A 23640-nucleotide genomic window follows, 5' to 3' on the forward strand; every position below is an offset into this window, starting at 1 on the left:
GTTATTGACTGCGTTGGGTCTTTGTTGCTGTGCACGGGCTTTCTCTAGTTGCGGTGAGCGAGGGCTACTCTTTGTTGTGGTGCGCGGGCTTCTCATTGTGGTGGCTTCTCTTTGTTGCAGAGCACAGGCTCTAGGCACCCGGGCTGCAGTAGTGGTGGCACGTGGGCTCAGTAGTTGTGTCTCAGGGGCTCTAGAGCACAGGCTCAGTAGTTGTGGTGCATGGGCTTAGTTGCTCCGTGGCATGTGGGATCTTCCTGGACCAGGGCTCGAACCCATGGCCCCTGCGTTGGCAGGTGGATTCTTAACCACTGTGCCACCAGGGAAGTCCCTCAACTCTATTCTTGACTTTACTTTCCATTCCTCTTGTTCCACCCTACCATGCTTAGCATTTTATCACTGCTCACCTGACAGTTATATTCGCCTTTTAATTTGTCTTTCAGCTTCCAGTATCTTCATTTTTGACTCCTCTGGTTCAATTAAGATGCTTTAGGCAGCAAGTAACAGAATATTCAACTTAAATTTATTCTTTCATATTTTAAGACATCCAAAGTTTCTAGAGTTGGTTCAGCAATTCAACAATATTAGGCCTCAGGTTTAGGGAGTATGTTTGTGTATGTGTGTGTGTGGCTTTGTTTGTTTGTTTTGTCTTCCCCCTCATGGTGTCAATATGGCTGCTATAGCTCCAAGTAGCACCACCACTCATGCTAACATCCAAAAGCATAGAGGAAAGGAGTGTTCTCCTTGTATATTTCCTTTTCCATTCTTCCAGAAAGCCTCTTTGAGTTCCTCAGAACACATCTACATTAAACCAATCATAGACAAAGGGCAATTGGAATACAACAATTGGTTTAGACTTCTCATCATTTATCCCTGGGCCCTGGCCTACTTTCCCTGAGCATAGTACTAGTTCTATACCCAAATAGAACTGGGATTCTGATAGCCAGGAAAGAGTGATGGCTGTTGGGTAAACAACCAGCATTTCCAGCCCGTCCTTCCTACACACCACTGGCAGGTTCATCAGGGATTTCCTGCTTGAACAAGAGCTCACAGCCTGCTGGGTGAAGTCCCAGCCCCTTCACCTGGAATTAAGTGTTTGATCCCTAATCTAGCTGATGAGGTCAGATTTCACCAGCAAAATCCTATACTTCTCCTTCATAGCTCCTTATCACCTTTTGTAATTATACATGAATTTAGGGAAGTTTATGACTAGTATCTCTGCCCAACTAACTCCAGAATATAAATGCCATTAGGACCATGTCTGTTTTGCTCACCATTATACTCAACACCTAACAATTCTTGGACAATGCATTCTTGAGTGAATGAATGTCTATACCTGTCAAAAGGGAGCAAGCAGCAATTTCAACAGTTAGATATTTAATCTGGCAAAAACAGGTTTCTATGCAGCTATCAACAGAAGTTGAAAGAATTTGGTACCTCAGCATCACCAACATTTTGTTAAAGGACTAATTGCCAAGCCCCGTGTGCACGTGGGACCATTAGTAATTCTGTAGCTATGCAAATTAAAACAGTGATGTATGATTTATAGCTTTAATAACATTCTGAAGGCTCTTAAATTTTAATCACCTGCAACATCCTTTTTAATATTCAATTACTTTATTAACTAATTAGGTCACTTGCTGAAAAAGCACATAAGGCTGGTGCTATTTTAATATCAGCTGAGCCTCATGAAATACCTTTGAAATGGTGCAAATGGTTTATTTATTTTAAACAGATCATTAAGATGCTATAATTAATAAACCAATTACTAAAAAAAGGCCGGATAGTGATAGATGCACAAGTACAATAGCAGTGTCCAATGGATTAGTCATTTTTATACACATACATCAAGGGGCAAAACTTAAATGAAAACCCACTGTAAAAAGTGCTCTCCTAAATAATTAATTTGTGCAATGACTGATAACCCTATCACAGCAAACCTGACTTGAGGCTTGTTCATTATGAAAACCTGTACTGTGTACTTTCATTTCATCTAATGACACTCACGATGGAAAACCCACAGCACACTAAGCTTGGTGTTCCTTGATTACTTACGAGGGGCTTAATTTGCAGACCAAGCTGGGCACTTCATGACTTATCAGTGTGTCAGAGTGAGCCGAGCCTCCCGGAGGAGAATCAGAAGGAGACACACGCAGGGCTGGCAGCATCCCTGCTTATTGATTTCTCAGCACCGTGTTAAGGTCTTCAAAGCAAACAGCGTGAACAAAGAAAGCTGAGGCCAAGCCTGTGGGGATTTTTCACCCAATATTCTCAAAGGAGACTGTGGGTACGTAGCACTAAGCCTGCTTTTTGAAGGCACAGAGATGTTGGGACTATGGCTGCGGATGGGTAGGATGCAGCTCTGAGGCTTGGGGACAAATTTTATTTCTAGGATCAGGGTGAGGCAAGAGGAACCAGATCCTTTTGCTGGCCTGGGAAAGAACGTGGTCAAATCCTAGAGGCCGGGTAATTTTTCTGGCTAACAGCAGTATAATAATAAAACCATAATAACCACCATGTATTGAGTCCTTAACTATCTACTTCCTAGACACTGTTGGTTGCCCATGTCATCTGTTGGATATTTCAGGGTATTTGTTGAGTCAACATTTATTAACTGAGCGCCTCCTGGGACCAGGCACTGTTCTAGGCACTGGAGATCTTGGAATGAACCGGACAGGCAAGTCCCCCGCTCTCATGGTGTTTACATTCTATTAGGGAAGAGAAATAAAAATCATACATCACAAGAAAACAAAATATAAACAACCACTTTAGACAGCGCAAAGTGCTAGGGAAAAAAGTCAACCAGGAGAATGGGACAGTGTGATGACGGGTGACTGGGGCAGCTCTTTGTGACTGAGTCATCAGGGAAGGCCTCTCTGAGGAAAGTAACATGGCAAATGGACAGGGGTGTCTTGAACAACTCAGAGTTTCCCCCCCGCCCCCCAGCCACCCTGTTTCACCAGTTGTTCGGTTCTTTTCTGCTTTGTGTCCTGTTCACGTTAGAGCAGGAGGATGGGGAAGGCAACCAGGGAGACAGACAGGGAGGCAAGGTGGGAGTGAGAGTGGCAGGTGAGAGAGACTGAAAGAAAATGGAGATGGCATCATTACGCTGCCATCATTAGCATTACCGTTCTTTTGCAAGTGCGGGCTCTTTTTTGCAATCAGACCCCAATATGCACTTGTGTACATTTTGTTGTTAGTGTGTGTAGGTGAGAAACTGCAGAGAGAGCTATTTCTCTTCCCTTATGTCTTCCTGCCACTGTCATCCTCTGCAAGTGGTTACAGCTATGTTTTATGTATTTCCAATCTGTTTTAGCACCTTCATTATGTGTTGATGAAACTTTAAAATATTCATAAATTTCCACATTGTCCCATGGATTCTAAATTCTTTGGGAAGAGCAACCTAGCCCAAACAATAAATCTGATGTGTGTGCTCCTCAAATACGTGGAAAAAGTATCATCCTGCCTGGGTCCTTAAGAGAAGGCCTCAGAAAGGACCCGCATAATCTCTGTCAATTGTAAACTAAACAGTGTTCCAGCAAAGTGGAACCTTAGCTCGTGAACCACTGGGCCATTTTTTTTTTTTTTACACCCATGAAGAGCAATATATACCCAACTCCCAGCACCAGCTGAATTATCTCTGAGAGGTGTGTTGAGAACATAATATTTAGAAATTTTTTTTTTTAAAGTAGAGGGAAGGATTTTTAATTAATTAATTTATTTATTTTTGGCTGTGTTGGGTCTTCGTTTTGTGCGAGGGCTTTCTCTAGTTGTGGCAAGCGGGGGCCACTCTTCATCGCAGTGTGCGGGCCTCTCACCATCGCAGCCTCCCCCGTTGCAGGGCACAGGCTCCAGACGCGCAGGCTCAGCAGTTGTGGCTCACGGACCCAGCTGCTCCGCGGCATGTGGGATCCTCCCAGACCAGGGCTCGAACCCATGTCCCCTGCATTGGCAGGCAGACTCCCAACCACTGCGCCTCCAGGGAAGCCCCGAGAACATAATATTTTAATGAGACAAGTAAAGGTTAAATATAAGCAGACCCCTATATTAATGAATAATTACTTTGGTGGGTGAAGTTCTGTCGGAGTCAAATGAATCTTTGTTCTTTCCCTCTGTACCAACCCAAGATGGATGCTAATCATGAATGTAAGTGAAAGGAGTGTACTAGTGATACTCTAGTATTAAGGAAGAGAAGCACTGTGAGTTTTGCAGTGAACTTGGACAAGAAAAAGCCAGTTCTGTGTATCTTTCATGTCCTTGAAGGAGACTAGAAGCCCTTTTCCAAGTCTTCACGAAAGTCTCTATTTTTCATTCTCATGGTTTTCTCTACCTACAGCATGGTTCAAAATAAATTATTCAATTTTTGTTCCATTAATCACTAGTATTGTAACAGCATTATAATCTGTAAATTGTCATTGCAAATGTCCAGTTCTGCCATATTGAGTATTAAATAGATCTCTTCTAAGAAAATGAATTACTGTAGCCATTTTTATAGAAAAATTAATTCTGAGTTATAGATGAATACTAAGAAGATTTGGGAACCCAGTCCATTTGTGGCTTGGGTCTTCTTTCCTTTTTGAAATTTGGAACTGGAACAAGATGGTTGGGTTTTGAGATCTCCAAAGGACTGTAAAAAACAGACTATGATCCTTCACATGTGAGGGTTATCTCTTGGACACACATCTTTTATTCAAGGGTGGCTTCTTCGGGGTCTTCTGCCCTCTCTCACTTCACCCTTCCTCAGGGATAGATAGGGGAAGAGAGAACAAGCGTGCCTAGAGAAAACAGGTCGCAAATACACCAGTAGTGCAAGTCCTAGATCTAATCAACCCCTCTCTCACATCTGGTAGTAATCATACCTTTTTGATTGAATGTCCTATTCATAAAATGGCGTTTAGTGTCCCCCTCCCAAATGTGTACACTTATAAAATAGACATCTGCTCTATTGTCAGTCCGTGTATTAATCATTAGTAAATTTATTTTTCTGTATTTTAGATTAAAAAAATACAAATAGATATTCCAGCCTTGTCATGCCTTGCTGATCCTCTGGCATTCACCCAGGGCCTGTGTGAACCTACCTTTGAAGGTCACTGCACTGAACAATTGATGTAACTTGTAGTAAATAACCAAGGGTTCTTGGAGAAATGTGCCTTATATTGATGGGGAACAGATCTACTGCTAGGAGCACCTTAAGAGAATTCAGGGCATTTCTTGCATAAGAATCTGGATGGAAAGTGCATTAAACAGAACATTCTGGCCTTTGACCTTCCCTGGAGTTTCTTTTAGGATCACTGGTCAAAGCTTTCAGAGATGTGCAATTATTTCATACGCCAGTGTTTCCCCAAGTTCTGCCCTGCTCATATTACCATCACAATTTTTACCTTGTCAAAGTACCATGGTATTATTATTTTAGAAATACTTGTCTTTAAATTTTCTCATTTTCACTTAATATATTCAAAAAGATTTTTTTATCACTGCCATAAATGGAATGCCAACCTTACTTGCCATAAATAGGAAGAAATTTTTTTAAAAAACTAAGTGTGTAATTATTAAATTTTTTAAAACCACAATGAGATGTCCCCTCACACCTATCAGAGTGGCTGTTATCAAAAAGACATGAGATAACAAGTGTTGTCGAGGGTGTGGAGGAAAGGGAACCCTCGTGCACTGTTGGCGGGAATATAAATTTGTGAAGCCACTGTGGAGAACAGTATGGAGGTTCCTCAGAAAATTAAGAATAGAACTACTGTATGACCCCGCAATTCTGCTTCTGGTATATATCCAAAGGAAATGAAAATAAGATATTAAAGAGAGAGCTGCACTCCCATGTTCACTGCAATATTAGTCATAATAGCCAAGATATGAAAACAACCTAAGTGTCTATCAATGGATAAAGAAGATGTGGAATATATATACAATGGAATATTATTCAGCTGCAAGAAAGAAGGAAATCCTGCCATTTTGAAAGCATGGATGGAGCTTGAGGGCATTATGCTACGTGAAGTCAGACAGAGGAAGACAAAACTGCATGGTATCACTTATATGTGGAATAAAAAAAAAAGTCAAACTCATAAAAACAGAGTAGAAAAGTGACTGAGAGGTGCGAGAAATGGGGAGATTGGTAAAAGAGTATAAACTTTCGCCTGTATGGTGAATAAGTTCTGAGGATCTGATGTAAAACATGGTGACTGTAGTTGATAACATTGTATTGTAGAACTGAAGTTGCTAAGAGAGTAGAACTTAAATGGTCTCACCAAAAAAAAAAAAAAAAAGTTAAATATGTGAGGTGGTGGATGTGTTAATGAACTAAATGGGGGAGAATCCTTTCACAATATATATGTGTATCATATCACCATAATGAACACTTTATATAACTTACAGTTTTGTCAGTTATACCTCAATAAAGCTGGGGGAAAGAGGCTTTAAAAATGCGCCCCCCCCCAAAAAAATCTTCCGTGTGCTACTCCAAATCACCAAACCAACTCAAACAAGCAAAAAACCCAAAGCACCACATGCTGGGAAACATTGCCTTACCTATTTAAAAACTAACAATGTATCTGCTAGACCTTCTTTAAAGGGTTTTGCCGGCTATCTTGACACGTGTAATAAAGCAACAGATTATATCCTCAGCTCCATGACGTGCTTCCATTTGGAGGCTGTAAAATTTAGTTCTCAGGCTCCTCCTAGCTCTGCCATTGATTGACGCGCTGTGTGATGCAGGACCTCGCTTCCCCCAGCCATCCACTGATCTGAATCACTGAGAAGTCAATATTCTCAGCTCTGTCAATGCCGATGGTTCTCCTCCCATATCATAGATTTCTGTTTAAAAAAAGGATCTCATTTGGTGTTAGCAGTGCTAAATATTTGAGAATTCACTTGTATATTCTCTGGAAATATTTAGTCCCAGGTTTTCTCCTAGCTCTACCAAGAACATTATGGGACCTCAGTTTCTCCTTCTGGAAAAGGAAGTTAACGCACTTACTAGTCAGCCTAGGGTAACTGAAGCATCATGGGCAGAAGAGTCCCTTTTTTTTTTTAAATTATTTAATTAATTTATTTATTTTTGGCTGCATTGGGTCTTCGTTGCTGTGTGCGGGCTTTCTCTAGTTGCGGCGAGCGGGGGCTACTCTTCCTTGCGGTGCGCAGGCTTCTCATTGCGGTGGCTTCTCTTGTTGCAGAGCATGGGCTCTAGGCGCATGGGCTTTAGTAGTTGTGGCACACAGGCTCAGTAGTTGTGGCTTGCGGGCTTTAGAGTGCAGGCTCAGTAGTTGTGGCACACGGGCTTAGTTGCTCCGTGGCATGTGGGGTCTTCCTGGACCAGGGCTCGAACCCGTGTCCCCTGCATTGGCAGGCAGATTGTTAACCACTGTGCCACCAGGGAAGCCCCCTTTTTTTTTTTGAAAAGAAAAAAGTATGCTGCCTGGTGAAGGAAGAACCAATCTATGTAACACCCAAACTCCCAGACAGGCATGAATCCTGGCAGCCCAGCCATCACATTTCCTCAGGGCTGTGTCCTGAGTGCCGTGGCAGCCTGAGGCAACAGGGCCTGTACGCTCCACACATTCAGTATTGTGTAGGAAAGACGATAGATTAGCCACAAGTCAAGGCAGCATGTGGGAAACATACTCAAGCGCAGCTAGAAGGGGCCACACTCCACACCTTCAGCAGCCTGGTTAGCAGCGTGAGCTTGGGAGTTAGATCTGGTGCATCAGCGGGGGCTGCCAGGACCGTGAGCCATTTTCTCCAGCCCTGCTGAGCCCCAGTTTGCTCCTTATCTGGAAAATAAGGCCTACACTGTGGATTTGCATGTTATTTCAGTAGCACTTGAAAGAGTATAGGCTCTTTCGAGGCCCTTTCTTCTTCGTGCATGTTTGGCCTGGAAGGGATGATGGGAGACCCAAGTCTGCTGTTTCCTCTGCTGGGTTCAATTGCCACCTGACTCTCGTGTGAACTTCGAATGTGTCCTAGTGTTTAAAGACTCAGGGCCGGGAATTCCCTAGTGGTCCAGTGGTTAGAACTCCGCGCTTCCACTGCCAGGGCCTGGGTTCAATCCATGGTCAGGGAACTAAGATCCTGCAAGCTGCACGGTGCGGCCAAAAAAAGACTCAGGGCCATAGAATTATACTCCACTTACATATATTTATTATATGCTGTACATAACTCTATATGTGTATGCATATATAGTTATGTAGGTTTATGTACACAAAACCATGTACAATTTAAGGGCTTTTCAAGGGCAATTCTGACTCTACCCAACATCTACCATATTCTTGCTTCTACAGTCAGACCCCCACAGGAGCTGTAACTTCTTTGTAAGACCAGCTGACAGGACATCATGAGAATGCAATAGGAGAATGTATATAAACTTTTTAGCATAGTGCCTGACACATAGCTAATACTAAAAGTTAATAGAACCATGATTATAATGTTATTATTGTTTTCCATCCAGAGAGGGAACTATCAGCTGTAAGTGCCTACTGGTTATTATTAATATAATTATCTAAGGAAAGAGAGACAGAAATCACTTCGCCTGGGGTTACCCAGTCTTCTCAGAGAAGTATGGGTATTTCAACTGATAGACACTGAGTCCAGGTGAAGGCCTCCAGGGTCCTGGTTCAGGAGTGGCCTGGAGCAGCAATGGGGAGGAGAACAGGCACTGAGTGTGCCAGGACAGGGGAGCAGTTTCCTTTGGTTGGCACATGTGAGCAGAGCCAGTGGATAAAATCTGGAAAAGTAGCCTGGGGTTAGATGGCCTTGAATACCTAGACTTGATTCAGTTGGGAGTGGGGAGCTACTGATGATTTATGAGCGGGGAGCGACGCACAAGATATCTGAAGTGAAGGGAAGGTTAGAAACATGGAAACCAGTTAGGAAGCTGTTACAAGGTGTTTGTGAGAAGTCTTTCTGAGCTCAAACGAGAATGGTGGCAGAAGGAATGGAAAAGATATTAGCTGATTCAGAGCGATTATAATCCTGTATATTTCCTGAGCAGATCTTGGATTTTTTATTGTTCTTTTTTGCTACAAATAGTTATATATTCTCATATTTTCAACCAATAACAAATTTTTTAAAATCCTTTTAAAGTATAAAATATGTAATTTTGAAAGCTACAACAGGAATTTAAATAATGACTTAACATTACTGAAGAATTTTACCAACCCCAGCACTGATGGCTGAATCCTGAGAATGCAAGTGGGAAGCCCATGGAAAAATCCCCAATGTGGGGACCATACTTGCCATATAACAATAAAAATATAACATATAACCTTGGCAGAGAAAAATACCATCATCTCAGATTGTACTCCTAACTGAAACCAAATGAACATATTATCTGCTCCCAAATAATTTTGTAACGTGGTGAGGTAAAGGAGGAATAAAAGAATAATAAAAGGAAGTTGCCTTGCAAATATGTTACAAGGGGTGAATGAATATTATTATTTACATTGTCTAAGTTTAAGTCATTTATTTGTTAGTGTTTAAGATATGCAGGAGTACATACAAGATGCACAACTTTTTAAGAAATTTTTTTCTTTAAAAACAATAATTTAATTTTTGTCATACTTGTATTGAAAATGCTACAGGTATGATTGCATCTGCCTAATAGTGTCAACCTGGGTATGGCCTTGGAATTCCTTCAAATAAATGTCTCCCCTCCCATTCAGAGTTAGAGAATATTATTGTATATCCAAATATATGATTTCCTACTAGTTTGTGGTATAGAATATTGTCATAGTGACATGAACAATACAACCTGTCCTTCCCTACAAAACTACTTCCTTCTATCACTGAGCCAGTCCATCAATGGAAATTTTTGGTGTTTGGCTTTCCAACTGTAATGTGAGCATATTAAATGGGGTGGTAGTTGTGGTGTCAATTTTTGTAGAGTTTTGGGGGAAATAGATCTTACATTCCTACAAATAATGTAATAATTTCCGTGCAGGAGTTCAAGGTGATGTTTTCTTTAACAAAGGAGTCACTCATACAACTGAGAGATTACAGACTTTTACATTTGTATTTGATGTTATGGGTTCTTTCAAAGACAACAAAATTCTCAGCTTATAACAGAATACCACATTTGTAATAAATCACTTTCCTGTCGCGGGCAACGGGGGGGTCTTAATTCCCATTTTTAAACTTATTCCCATGGTGTGCATTTTCATTTATTTTCCAGCCATGAAATGAGAAAAAAAATCAAAATAAAAAGAATAAAGCCGAAGGTTGTATTGGGCTTTTTCCTTGAAAAGACCAAGGGGAGAAAATGGAACCTGATTAAGGGCCCCATATCAAGGTAAGGTGAACAGAAATCCAAAATAAGCCAAATGGCACTTCCTGAAAATTAAGCATAGAATTATTACATGATCCAGCAATTTCATTTCTGAGTGTATACGTAAAATAATGGAAAGCAGAGATTCAAACAGGTATTTGTGCACCCATGTTCATGTTCACAATAACCAGTAAGTGGAAACAGTGTACATTTAACTAATAGACTAATGCATAAGCCAAATGTGGTGTGTACACACTATAGAATATTATTCAGACTTAAAAGAAATGAAATTCTGACATACTCTAAACCTTGGATGAGCTTTGAGACATGCTAAGTGAAATAAGCCAGCCACAAAAGGACAAATAGGATACGAATCCATTTATATCAGGTCTTTAGAGTGGTCAAATTCAGGCAGAAAGTAGAGTGCTGGTTTCCAGAGGCTGAGGGGTGGGGTGAGTGGGGAGTCAGTGTTTAATGGGTACACAGTTTTGGTTGGGGGAGATGAAAACGTTCTAGAGATGGATGGTGGTAATGGTTGCATAACAATGTGAGTGTACCTAACAGAACTGGGCTCTTTAAAACAGGGGTCCCCAACCCCCGGGCCGCAGACCGGTACCAATCCGCGGCCTGTTAGGGACCGGGCCGCACAGCAGAAGGTGAGCAGTGGACGAGTGAGCAAAGCTTCATCAGCCGCTCCCCATCGCTCCCCATCGCCTGCATTACCACCTGAACCATCCCCCCACCCCCATCCATGGAAAAATTGTCTTCCATGAAACCTGTCCCTGGTGCAAAAAAGGTTGGGGACCAATGCTTTAAAATGATGAAAATAGTAATTTTTATGTTATTTCACCACATTTATACACATAAATTCACCACATTATACACATAAAATACATATCTTTTACCATAATTTAAAAAGAGAAGCCAAGTGAAATAGAGAAGGTAGTTGAATTGAATTTATGAGAATTAATGTCCAATTTTCCTCATTGCCCTTAATGTTCTCCCAAAATATATATGTAAGCAAGTACTTCAGTGAGAACAGAGGGATGGGTACACATTTAGTTGTGAAAGTACAAGCTCTTTTAGGTATAATCTCCCCTCATCTAGGATATGATCTCAAACAAGTCTTCCATGAATATGTCCCTCAAGAAATCTCATCAATAAACTGGGGAAGTGTGGTCCTGATCACACAACGATTAATATTAGATGGGTGTACCACTTACTTGAGGGTCTCATTTAGACAGGTTATCAATACCCGACTCGCTGCCTGCACGGGGAGTGAAGGGTTCCCTTAGAGGGACTCAGCAGTACCCAGGTTACCTGCAGACACACAGAATTTTCATTCTAAATAGTTTCTAATTCACTGCAAGTCCATCTTGCACCAACTTGACCCTGATATTTCCTGCCTTTCCCATCTGGAAAAGTCTCCTTTGTTTTAAAAGAGTCTTGGCAAATGTGTTGTTTAGTGGAATAAAACGGAAGGCATTTTTGAAACACAGACACTGTACGCCTCAAATCAGGCGCTCAGGAGAAAGAAGTGGTACATTGGAAACGTGGCCACCAGTTTGCAGAGAGTGTTAGCACGAGTGTAGAGCTACAAAGACATGAGTAGCTAACGGTGGATTATTAACCTCCCAAACTCGATTCAATGTGACAGTGACACTTCACAGCACATTGCATCCAATCTCATTTGAAGCTGACAAAGATTGTTTCTGCTTTACATCTATTGGTTTATTAATGGTCTACAGCCTCTTAAGCAGATGCATATTCATTAGGTAGCCAGCTGTTAGGAGGTTCCCAGGTGTCGAATGTAACTCTGTCTTCGAACATTTTTTTTTGCCTTATCATGAAACAAAGTAATTGAGGCCTTATTAAAGAACCAGTTAATTACCAAAGCGATACCTTATGGCACCTTTTTAGCATTCAAATTTGAGAGCTCTTGGGACATCTAAAAAATTTGGTAAAGAGACAGTATTTAAGAGCCAACTGTTATTATATAATTATAAATATATAGAGACTGATATTGTATGTGTGGAGATATACATACACACCCTTCCATGTTGGAGAAATTAAAAGTAAGTGAAACGTTCCTAACAACTGAAAAATTTCAGCTACAATATCCTTTCCTTGGTTCATTATAGGAATTAGGTCCAAAGGACAACACTGATAAACCTAGTAAATTAATTAAAGTTACTTTAATATTTCTTTAATCTTAATCACTTTCCTATGAAAGATGACTTAAAAAATGGGTTTTTGTGTAATTTATGCTTCAAACTTACTTTTTTTTAAATTTAATTTTATTTATTTTTTATACAGCAGGTTCTTATTAGTTATCTATTTTATACATATTAGTTTATATGCATCAATCCCAATCTCCCAATTCATCCTACCACCACCACCATCCCTCCCACCCCCCCGCTTGCCCCCCCTTGTGTCCATACGTTTGTTCTCTACATCTGTGTCTCTATTTCTGCCTTGCAAACTGGTTCATCTGTACCATTTTTCTAGATTCCACATATATGCGTTAATGTACAATATTTGTTTTTCTCTTTCTGACTTACTTCACTCTGTATGACAGTTTCTATGTCCATCCACATCTCTACAAATAACCCAATTTCATTCCTTTTTATGGCTGAGTAATATTCCATTGTATATATGTACCACAACTTCTTTATCCATTCGTCTGTTGATGGGCATTTAGGTTGCTTCCATGACCTGGCTATTGTAAATAGTGCTGCAATGAACATTCGGGTGCATGTGTCTTTTTGAATTATGGCTTTCTCTGGGTATATGCCCAGTAGTGGGATTGCTGGGTCATATGGTAATTCTATTTTTAGTTTTTTAAGGAATCTCCATACTGTTCTCCATAGTGGCTGTATCAATTTACATTCTCACCAACAGTGCAAGAGGGTTCCCCTTTCTCCACATCCTCTCCAGCATTTGTTGTTTGTAGATTTTCTGATGATGCCCATTCTAACTAGTGTGAGGTGATACCTCATTGTAGTTTTGATTTGCATTTCTCTAATAATTAGTGATGTTGAGCAGCTTTTCATGTGCCTCTTGGCCATCTGTATGTCTTCTTTGGAGAAATGTCTATTTAGGTCTTCTGCTCATTTTTTGATTGGGTTGTTTGTTTTTTTAATATTGAGCTGCATGAGATGTTTATATATTTTGGAGATTAATCCTTTGTCTGTTGATTCGTTTGCAAATATTTTCTCCCATTCTGAGGGTTGTCTTTTCGTCTTGTTTATGGTTTCCTTTGCTGTGCAAAAGCTTTGAAGTTTCATTAGGTCCCATTTGTTTATTTTTGTTTTTATTGCCATTTCTTTAAGAGGTGGGTCAAAAAGGATCTTGCTGTGATTTTTGTCAAAGAGTGTTCTTCCTATGTTTTCCTCTAAGAGTTTTATAGTGTCCGGTCTTGCATTTAGGTCTTTAATCCATTTTGAGTTTATTTTTGTGTATGGTGTTAGGAAGTCTTCTAATTTCATTGTTTTACATGTAGCTGTCCAGTTTTCCTAGCACCACTTATTGAAGAGACTGTCTTTTCTCCATTGTATATCCTTGCCTCGTTTGTCATAGATTAGTTGACCACAGGTGCGTGGGTTTATCTCTGGGCTTTCTATCCTGTTCCATTGATCTATATTGCTGTTTTTGTGCCAGTACCATATTGTCTTGATTACTGTAGCTTTGTAGGATAGTCTGAAGTCAGGGAGTCTGATTCCTCCAGCTTCGTTTTTTTCCTTCAAGATTGCTTTGGCTATTCAGGGTCTTTTGTGTTTCCATACAAATTTTAAGATTTTTTGTTCTAGTTCTGTAAAAAATGCTACTGGTAATTTGATAAGGATTGCATTGAATATGTTTCAAAGATTGCTTTGGGTAGTATAGTCATTTTCACAATGTTGATTTTTCCAATCCAAGAACATGGTATATCTCTCCATCTGTTTGTGTCATCTTTGATTTCTTTCATCAGTGTCTTATAGTTTTCTGAGTACAGGTCTTTTACCTCCTTAGGTAGGTTTATTCCTAGGTATTTTATTCTTTTTGTTGCAGTGGTGAATGGGATTGTTTCCTTAATTTCTTTTTCTGATCTTTTGTTGTTAGTGTATAGGAATGCAAGAGATTTCTGTGCATTCATTTTGTATCCTGCTGCTTTACCAAATTCATTGATTAGCTCTAGTAGTTTTCTGGTGGCATCTTTAGGATCCTCTATGTATAGTATCATGTCACCTGCAAACAGTGACAGTTTTACTTCTTCTTTGCCAGTTTGTATTCCTTTTATTTCTTTTTCTTCTCTGATTGCTGTGGCTAAGACTTCCAAAACTATGTTGAATAATAGTGGCAAGAGGGCTTCCCTGGTGGCGCAGTGGTTGAGAATCTGCCTGCTAATGCAGGGGACACGGGTTCGAGCCCTGGTCTGGGAAGATCCCACATGCCACGGAGCAGCTGGGCCCGTGAGCCACAATTGCTGAGCCTGCGCGTCTGGAGCCTGTGCCCCGCGACGGGAGGGGCCGCGATAGAGAAGGGCCCGCGCACCGCGATGAAGAGCGGTCCCCGCACCGCGATGAAGAGTGGCCCCTGCTTGCCGCAACTGGAGAAAGCCCTCGCACGAACCGAAGACCCAACACAGCCAAAAAATAAATAAATAAATAAATAAATAAATAAGAAAAAAATCCTTAAAAAAAAAAAAAATAATAATAATAATAGTGGCAAGAGTGGACCTCCTTGTCTTCTTCCTGATCTTAGAGGAAATGCTTTCAGTTTTTCACCACTGAGAATGATGTTTGCTGTGGGTTTGTCATATATGGCCTTTATTATATTGAGGTAGGTTCCCTGTATACCTACTTTCTGGAGAGCTTTTATCATAAATGGGTGCTGAATTTTGTCAAAAGCTTTTTCTGCATCTATTGATCTGATCATATGGTTTTTATTCTTCAATTTGTTAATATGATGTATCACATTGATTGATTTGCATATATTGAAGAATTCTTGCATCCCTGGGATAAACCCCACTTGATCATGGTGTATGATCCTTTTAATGTGTTGTTGGATTCTGTTTGCTAGTATATTGAGGATTTTTGCATCTATATTCATCAGTGATATTGGTAATTTTCTTTTTTTGCTGTATCTCTGGTTTTGGTATGAGGGTGATGGTGGCCTCGTAGAATGAGTTTGGGAGTGTTCCTTCCTCTGCAATTTTTTGGAAGAGTTTGAGAAGGATGGGTATTAGTTCTTCTATAAATGTTTGATAGAATTCACCTGTGAAGCCATCTGGTCCTGGACTTTTGTTTGTTGGAAGATTTTTAATCACAGTTTTAATTTCATTACTTGTGATTGGTCTGTTCATATTTTCTATTTCTTCCTGGTTCAGTCTTGAAAGGTTATACCTTTCTAAGAATTTGTCCATTTCTTCCAGGTTGTCCATTTTATTAGCATAGTGTTGCTTGTAGTAGTCTCTTAGGATGCTTTGTATTTCTGCAGTGTCCGTTGCAACTTCTTCTTTTTCATTTCTAATTTTATTGATTTGAGTCCTCTCCCTCTTTTTCTTGATGAGTCTGGCTAAAGGTTTATCAATTTTGTTTATCTTCTCAAAGAACCAGCTTTTAGTTTTATTGATCTTTGCTATTGTTTTCTTTGTTTCTCTTTCATCTATTTCTGCTCTGATCTCTATAATTTCTTTCCTTCGACTAACTTTGGGTTTTGTTTGTTCTTCTTTCTCTAGTTCCTTTAGGTGTAAGGTTAGATTGTTTATTTGAGATTTTTCTTGTTTCTTGAGGTAGGATTGTATTGCTATAAACTTCCCTCTTAGAACTGCTTTTGCTGAATCCCATACATTTTGGATCGTCGTGTTTTCGTTGTCATTTGTCTCTAGGTATTTTTTGATTTCCCCTTTGATTTCTTCAGTGACCTCTTGGTTATTTAGTAGCATATTGTTTAGCCTCCATGTGTTTGTGTTTTTTACATTTTTTTCCCTGTAATTTATCTGTAATCTCATAACGTTGTGGTCGGAAAAGATGCTTGATATGATTTCAATTTTCTTAAATTTACTGAGGCTTGATTTGTCACCCAAGATGTGATTCCAGGATAGGAGGTTCTAGGAGGTTCTAAGAGGTTCCCAGGTGTCGAATGTAACTCTGTCTTCAAACACTTTTTTTTTCCTTATCATGAAACAAAGTATTGAGGCCTTATTAAAGAATAAGGATAGCCTGGAGAATGTTCTGTGTGCACTTGAGAAGAACGTGTAATCTTGTGTTTTTGGATGGAATGTCCTATAAATATCAATGAAATCTATCTGGTCTATTGTGTCATTTAAAGCTTGTGTTTCCTTATTAATTTTCTATCTGGATGACCTGTCCATTGGTGTAAGTCAGGTTTTAAAGTCCCCCACTATTATTGTGTTACTATCGATTTCCTCTTTTATAGCTGTTAGCATCTGCCTTATGTATTGAGGTGCTCCTATGTTGGGTGCATAGATATTTTTAATTGTTATATCTTCTTCTTGGCTTGATCCCTTGATCATTATGTAGTGTGCTTCCTTGTCTCTTGTAACATTCTTTATTTTAAAGTCTATTTATCTGATATGAGTATTGCTACTCCAGCTTTCTTTTGACTTCCATTTGCATGGAATATCTTTTTCCATCCCCCTCACTTTCACTCTGTATGTGTCTCTAGGTCTGAAGTGGGTCTCTTGTAGACAGCATATATATGGGTCTTGTTTTTGTATCCATTCAGCGAACCTGTGTCTTTTGGTTGGAGCATTTAATCCATTCACATTTAAGGTGATTATCAATATGTATGTTCCTATTACCATTTTCTTAATTGTTTTGGGTTTGTTTTTGTAGGCCTTTTTCTTTTGTGTTTCCTGCCTAGAGAAGTCTCTTTAGCATTTGTTGTAAAGCTGGTTTGGTGGTGTTGAATTCTCTTAGCTTTTGCTTGTCTGAAAATCTTTTGATTCCAGTGTCTTCTGTCGATGATTGTTCAGCAGTTAGTTGTGATTCCGTTGCTCTTGCAAGAGGGAGTCCAAACTTACTTTTATATTTTCATTAAAACTAGTATTTTTTCCCTGTCAAAAATAAGATAGTTCAATTACTGGCAATCAAACTAGTGTTTTCATATTGCCAAGTATTTCTAACTGCCCTTTATAGCAGTGTGCATATATATATATATATATATATATATATATATATATATAGTTTTAAGTTGCTGATCTGTTGATTTCACATGCATTTTTAAAAATTTATTTATTTTTGGCTGCATTGGGTCTTTGTTGCTGCACACGGGCTTTCTCTAGTTGCAGCGAGCGGGGGCTACTCTTGCAGTGTGCAGGCTTCTCATTGTGGTGGCTTCTCTTGTTGCAGAGCACGGGCTCTAGAGCACAGGCTCAGTAGTTGTGGTGCACGGGGTTAGTTGCTCTGCGGCATGTGGGATCTTCCCAGACCAGGGATCGAACCCGTGTCCCCTGCATTGGCAGGCGGATTCTTAACCACTGCGCCACCAGGGAAGTCCCTCAACTGCATTTTAAAAACCCTGCATTTGTACTCTCCTCCCTTCATTTTTACTGTTTTTGATATCATATTTTACATCTAATTGTTTTGTGTATCCCTTAACTGCTTATCGTGGATACAGTAACTCTCCTACATACAAACGTTCTGTTCTGAGAGTGCGTTCATAAATTCAGTTTGTTCGTAAGTCCAACAAAGTTAGTCTAGGTACCCAACTAACACAATCGGCTATATAGTACTGTACTGTAATAGGTTTATAATACTTTTCACACGAATAATACATCAAAAACAAACACAGAAAATAAAGAAAACATTTTTAATCTTATGGTACAGTACCTTGAAAAGTACAGTAGTACAGTACAACAGCTGGCATACTGGGGCTGACATTGAGTGAACAGGCAAGAAGAGTTACTGATTGGAGGAGGGAAAGGAGGTGGGAGATGGTAGAGCTGAAGGATCATCAGCAATAGGAGACGGAGGGCAAGCTGCAGTTTCACTCACGCCTGACGTTGATGGCACAGGTTCTGGTTCCTTGCTGGATTCAATTCTATCTACCTTCTTGAAAAAAATGATCCAGTGATGTCTGGGTAGCAGCTCTTTTATTCTCATCATAGATGACACAGTAGCACTGGAGTGCATTCTGAACAGCTGCTGCAACCTTTGTGTACTGTTCTACGTTCGGGTCCTGTGCCTCAAAATCTAACAGTGCCTCCTCAAATAAAGAAAATCCCCTTGCCATTTCCTGTGTCGTGAATCTCTTTGGTTCTTCAGTTACTTCTTCCTCTTGTCTCTCTTCGTCCTTTCTCTCGGCCTCCAATTCCATCAGCTCTTCATTAGTAAGCTCCTCATGTTGCACAGCAAGTTCCATCATTATCGGTTGGCACTTCTCAGCAGTACCAGCTATATCACTGCTGCTTTTATGCTTGCTTCTGGACATCCTGGGCTTGAAATAAAGATACTGTATAGAGTACAGTACAGTAAAGTCCACAAAAGCATAACCACTTATAGTGGGTGCATGCATGTGACAACGTACACCAAACACGGGAAGTAACTTACGTGATTGGACATGCGAACACAGGTTCGCATCTTTGAAAGTTTGCAGCTTGAAGGTTCGTATGTAGGGGACTTGCTGTATAGATAATTTTACTATTTTTGTCTTTTAACCTCCCTACTAGCTTTATGTGTGGATGATTTCCTACCTTTCCTGTATGTTTGCCTTTACTGGTGAGCTTTTTAATTTTATAATTTTCTTGTTTCTAGTTGTGGCCTTTTCTTTTTTGCCTAGAGAAGTTTCTTCAACATTTGTTGTAAAACTGGTTTGGTGGTGTTGAACTCTTTTAGCTTTTGCTTGTCTGTAAATCTTTTGATCTCTCCATCAAATCTAAAAGAGAGCCTTGCTGGGTAGAGTATTCTTGGTTGTCGGCTTTTCCCCTTCCATCACCTTAAATATGTCATACCACTCCCTTCTGGACTGCAGAGTTTCTGCTGAAAAATCAGCTGATAGCCTTATGGGAGTTGCCTTGTATGTTTTTTGCTGCTTTTCCCTTGCTGCTTTTAATATTCTCTCTTTATCTAATTTTTGTCATTTTGTTTACAATGTGTCTTGGTGTGTTCTTCTTTGGGTTAATCCTGTATGGGACTCTCTTTACTTCCTGGACTTCAGTGACTGTTTCCTGTCCCAGGTTAGGGATGTTTTCAGCTATTATGTCTTCAAATATTTTCTCAGGCGTTTTATCTCTCTCTTCTCCTTCTGGGACCCCTATAATGCAAATATTACTCTACTTGATGTTGACCCAGAAGTCTCTTAAACTGTTCTCATTTCTTTTCATTCTTTTTCCTTCTTTCTCTTCAGCAGCAGTGATTTCCACTACTCTGTCTTCCAGCTTACTGATCCATTCCTTTGTATCATTTAGTCTACTGTTGAGTCTTTCTAGTATATTTTTCATTCAGTTATTGTATTCTTTATCTCTGTTTGATTGTTTTTTATATTTTCTAACTCTTTGTTAAAAACTTCTAACTTCTCTGTGTGTCCATTCTTCTTCCGAGTTCTTTGATCATCTTTAGATCATTACTCTGAACTCTTTCTCGAGTAGATTGCCTGTCTCCACTTCACTTAGTTCTTCTTCTGGGGTTTTATCTTGTTCCTTCGTCTGGAACATGTTCCTCTGCTGCCTCACTTTGCCTAAGGTGCTATTTGTTTTTTTATGTCTGTGGTTAGTTACGTTTCTTGACCTTGGAGAAGTGACCCTCTGTAGGAGAGGTCCTATGCGTTCCAGTAGTACACTCCCCTCTGGACACCCAAGCAATATGCTCTATGGGGTCCCCCTAAGAGGGCTGTGTGTGTCCTTCTGTTGTGGCAAGCTAACTATGTGGGTGGTCTGGTAGGCTTTGTTGGCGCCTAGCCTGGTTGGTTGCCAGGCCCTGCTTTGTGTGGATGCTGCTGGCTGCTGGCTAGCAGGGCCTGGTCACTAGGCAGCTGACTGTTGAACCCTAGGAGGTCCTGGGGCTAGTGCTGGCTCACTGATCGGCGAAGTCAGGGTCCAGAAGACTCTGGGGCTGTTGCCCACCCACAGGTGGGTGAAGCTAGGTCCTGGGGTTACTGCTGGACTACTGGCAGGCAGAGCTGGGTCCTTGAGTCTGGCTGGCTGCAGGGCTCAGGGATCCCAGAGCTAGTGTCAGATCACTGCAGGTAGGGGCCGGGGGAGGGGTCTGGTTCCTGGCACACAGTTGGGTATGGGGTCTGGGGTGTCCTGAAGCTTGTGTTGGCCTGCTAGTGGGCAGGGCCAGAACCCAGCTGGTCCCACAGCAGGGTCTGGCCTGCTATGGGTGAGCTGGGTTCACAGGCTGTGGGATTGTGGTTTTCTTGTGCCTGGTGTCTGCCCCCTCGTGGGTGAGGCTGGTCCAGTGGCTAGTGCAGGCTTCCTGGAGGGCAGGGCTGGTGCCTGCCCACTGCTGGGTGGAGCTGGCTCTTGGCCCTCTAGTGGGCAGGGGCGTGTCTAGGGGTGGCTGCGAGCTCACGAAGACTTTAGGCAGCCTCTCTGCTGATGGATGAGGCTGTGTCCCCACATTCTGTTGTTTGGCTTGAAGCATCCCAGTACTATACCTACAGGCTGTTGGGTTGGGCCAGGTCTTGGTGCTAATGAGCTAGAGGGAGGATCCCAAGACAGTGGCCACCAGCAGGAGTGTCCATGCAGTAGATAGTTCCCAAATATGACTGCCATCAGTGTCTATGTCCCCAGGGTGAGTTGCAACCAGCACCCTCCCCCACCTCGCCTCTCTGGGAGACTCTTCAAAACCAGCAGGTAGGTCTGGCCCAGGCTCCTATCAAACTACAGCATTTACCCTGGGTCCCAGTGCATGTGAGATTTTGAATGTGCCCTTTAAGAGTGAAGTCTCTATTTCCACCAGTCCTGTTGGACTCCCCAAATTAAGCCCCTCTGGCCTTCAAAGCCAAATGCTCTGGGGGCTCATCTTCTTGGTGCAGGACCTCCAGTCTGGGGAGCCCGACTTGGGGCTCAGAACTCTCACTCCTGTGGGAGAACCTCTGCAATTATAACTATCCTCCAGTTTGTGGGTTGCTTACATAGAGGAATGGGACTTGATTATATTGTGACTCTTCCCCTCCTACCCATCTCATTGTGGTTCCTTCTTTATGCCTTTAATTATAGAAGATCTTTTCTGGGAGGTTCCAGTCTTTTTTTATCGATGGTTGTTCTGCAGATAGTTGTGATACTGGTGTGCTCGTGAGAGGAGGTGAGCACACCAAGACTCAGGGTCTTTCTACTCTGCCATCTTAACCCCTGAATGTCTCTAAATGCCCTTTAAAAATCCTATTCTAAAGATGTCAATCCAAGTATTCCCTTAAGAGCACCTTAAATCTAGAATTTCCACTTCTACTTTTATTTGGTGACTGGGCATCTCAATTCTATTTCTCAAATGCAAGAATCACAGGAGCAAATTAAAAATAGCCTAGAGCACATAATCTTTAGAAAACATTGCAGTACTCTTTTTGAAATGGATTTCGTAAACAAGTAATCCAAGACCATCCAACTGTACTGTGGCTTGCTCTTAATATGTCTTCCCATCCCTTGAGGAGCCTTTGTGTTACACTACTCCAAATCTGCTGGACTTTTCTGCCTTTGAGATTTTTAAAAAATTATTTAATTAATTTTTGACTGTGTTGGGTCTTCATTGCTGCACACGGCTTTCTCTAGTTGTGGCACGCGGGGGCTACTCTTTGTTGTGGTGCACGGGCTTCTCATTGTGGTGGCTTCTCTTGTTGTAGAGCACGGGCTCTAGGTGCACGGGCTTCAGTAGTTGTGGCACGTGGACTCAGTAGTTGTGGCTCACAGGCTCTAGAGCGCAGGCTCAGTAGTTGTGGTGCATGGGCTTAGCTGCTCCGCAACATGTGGGATCTTCCTGGACCAGGGATCGAACCCATGTCCCCTACATTGGCAGGCAGATTCTTAACCACTGCACCTCCAGGGAAGTCCCTGACTTTGAGATTTGGTTAATGTCCTGTGCAAGTTATATCACCATTCCTGCAAAAGAAATAAAAGGTTTACTCTTCAGAATAGATCAGTTTTTATTTGTTCTGTAGCTCTTCTCCAGCTGGTAACCTTTAGAAAATGTAAATAGACTTCATAAACATTTAGTGCTTACTTAAAAAACATAAGAGTTAACCATTTACTAGCGGTCTACTATGTGTGGCATCTGGGACAATGTGGTCAGAGATCAGGGATATGTAACAAAAAGCTGACAGTACATCTGTATGGCATGTACAGTCTTTAAATGAAAAGGTCTGAAATATTAATAGAGGAGTAATGAGGGATAGTGGAATAAAACTGGATTTGGATTCCAAAAACCTATCCTAGGAGACACGGCTTCACTGACAGCTTTGCTCTCTTGGAGCCTGTTTCCTCATCTTTAACAAGGGGATAATAACTGTTTTACCTTCTTAGCTTAGGGCTATTGTGAATATCAGGGAGGAAATGAGTGTGAATCCATTCTGTAAACTAATATGCAAATGCAAGTTATGACTATTTGAAATACTCAACTTATCTTTATAAATGCCCCTTAGATACCAAAAATTCATATCTTTCACATATAAATTCACTATTAATGTATTTCAGGTTCAACAATAAATATCAAACTCTTGCCATACAATTTTCCACTCAAGTTTTTAAAGTCCAAGTCAAGTTTTTAAACGGAGCCCTGTGATACTCTGTAATGACCTATATGGGAAAAGAATCTAAAAAAGAATAGATATATGTATATGTATAACTGATTCATTTTGCTGTACAGCAGAAACTAACACAACGTTGTAATCAAATATACTCCAATAAAAATTTAAAAATAAATAAAGTGAGCCGTATAACAACCATGGCAATGAAAGCAAGCCATGCCTTTAGAATAAACCACCTCTGGTGGTCATAGTTCCCTCTGAGGAACTTTTGAGGACAGTGAAGTAATCACTTACCTCAACCCCCAAAGCAACGATTATTTCTTTTAAGCTTTTAAACTCTAGTACAAATTATTAAGAGTATAGGAGACCTTCAAGATGGCAGAGGAGTAAGATGTGGAGATCACCTTCCTCCCCACGAATACATCAGAAATACATCTACACGTGGAACAACTCCTACAGAACACCTACTGAAGGCTGGCAGAAGACCTCAGACTTCCCAAAAGGCAAGAAACTCCCCATGTACCTGGGTAGGGCAAAAGAAAAAAAAAAATCAGAGACAAAGGAATAGGGATGGGACCTGCACCTCTGGGAGGGAGCTGTGAAGGAGGAAAAGTTTCCACACACTAGGAAGCCCCTTCACTGGCGGAGACAGGGGATGGCGGGAGGCGGAAGCTTCAGAGCCACGGAGGAGAGTG

The 23640-nt window shown here is 41.0% G+C and overlaps 1 protein-coding gene across 1 annotated transcript in view; it reads left to right on the forward strand.

Annotated features, from left to right (window-relative positions):
* Positions 1–23640, forward strand: part of LSM11 (LSM11, U7 small nuclear RNA associated) — a 53459-nt gene that overhangs the window by 19848 nt on the left and 9971 nt on the right. Inside the window, exon 5 of the mRNA XM_057541616.1 lies at positions 10169–10285. Coding sequence (XP_057397599.1) covers positions 10169–10285 — 117 coding nt within the window. The remainder of the gene's footprint in view (positions 1–10168; positions 10286–23640) is intronic.

This window comes from Balaenoptera acutorostrata, chromosome 2 (assembly GCF_949987535.1).
Source record: "Balaenoptera acutorostrata chromosome 2, mBalAcu1.1, whole genome shotgun sequence".
Lineage (NCBI taxonomy): Eukaryota > Metazoa > Chordata > Mammalia > Artiodactyla > Balaenopteridae > Balaenoptera > Balaenoptera acutorostrata.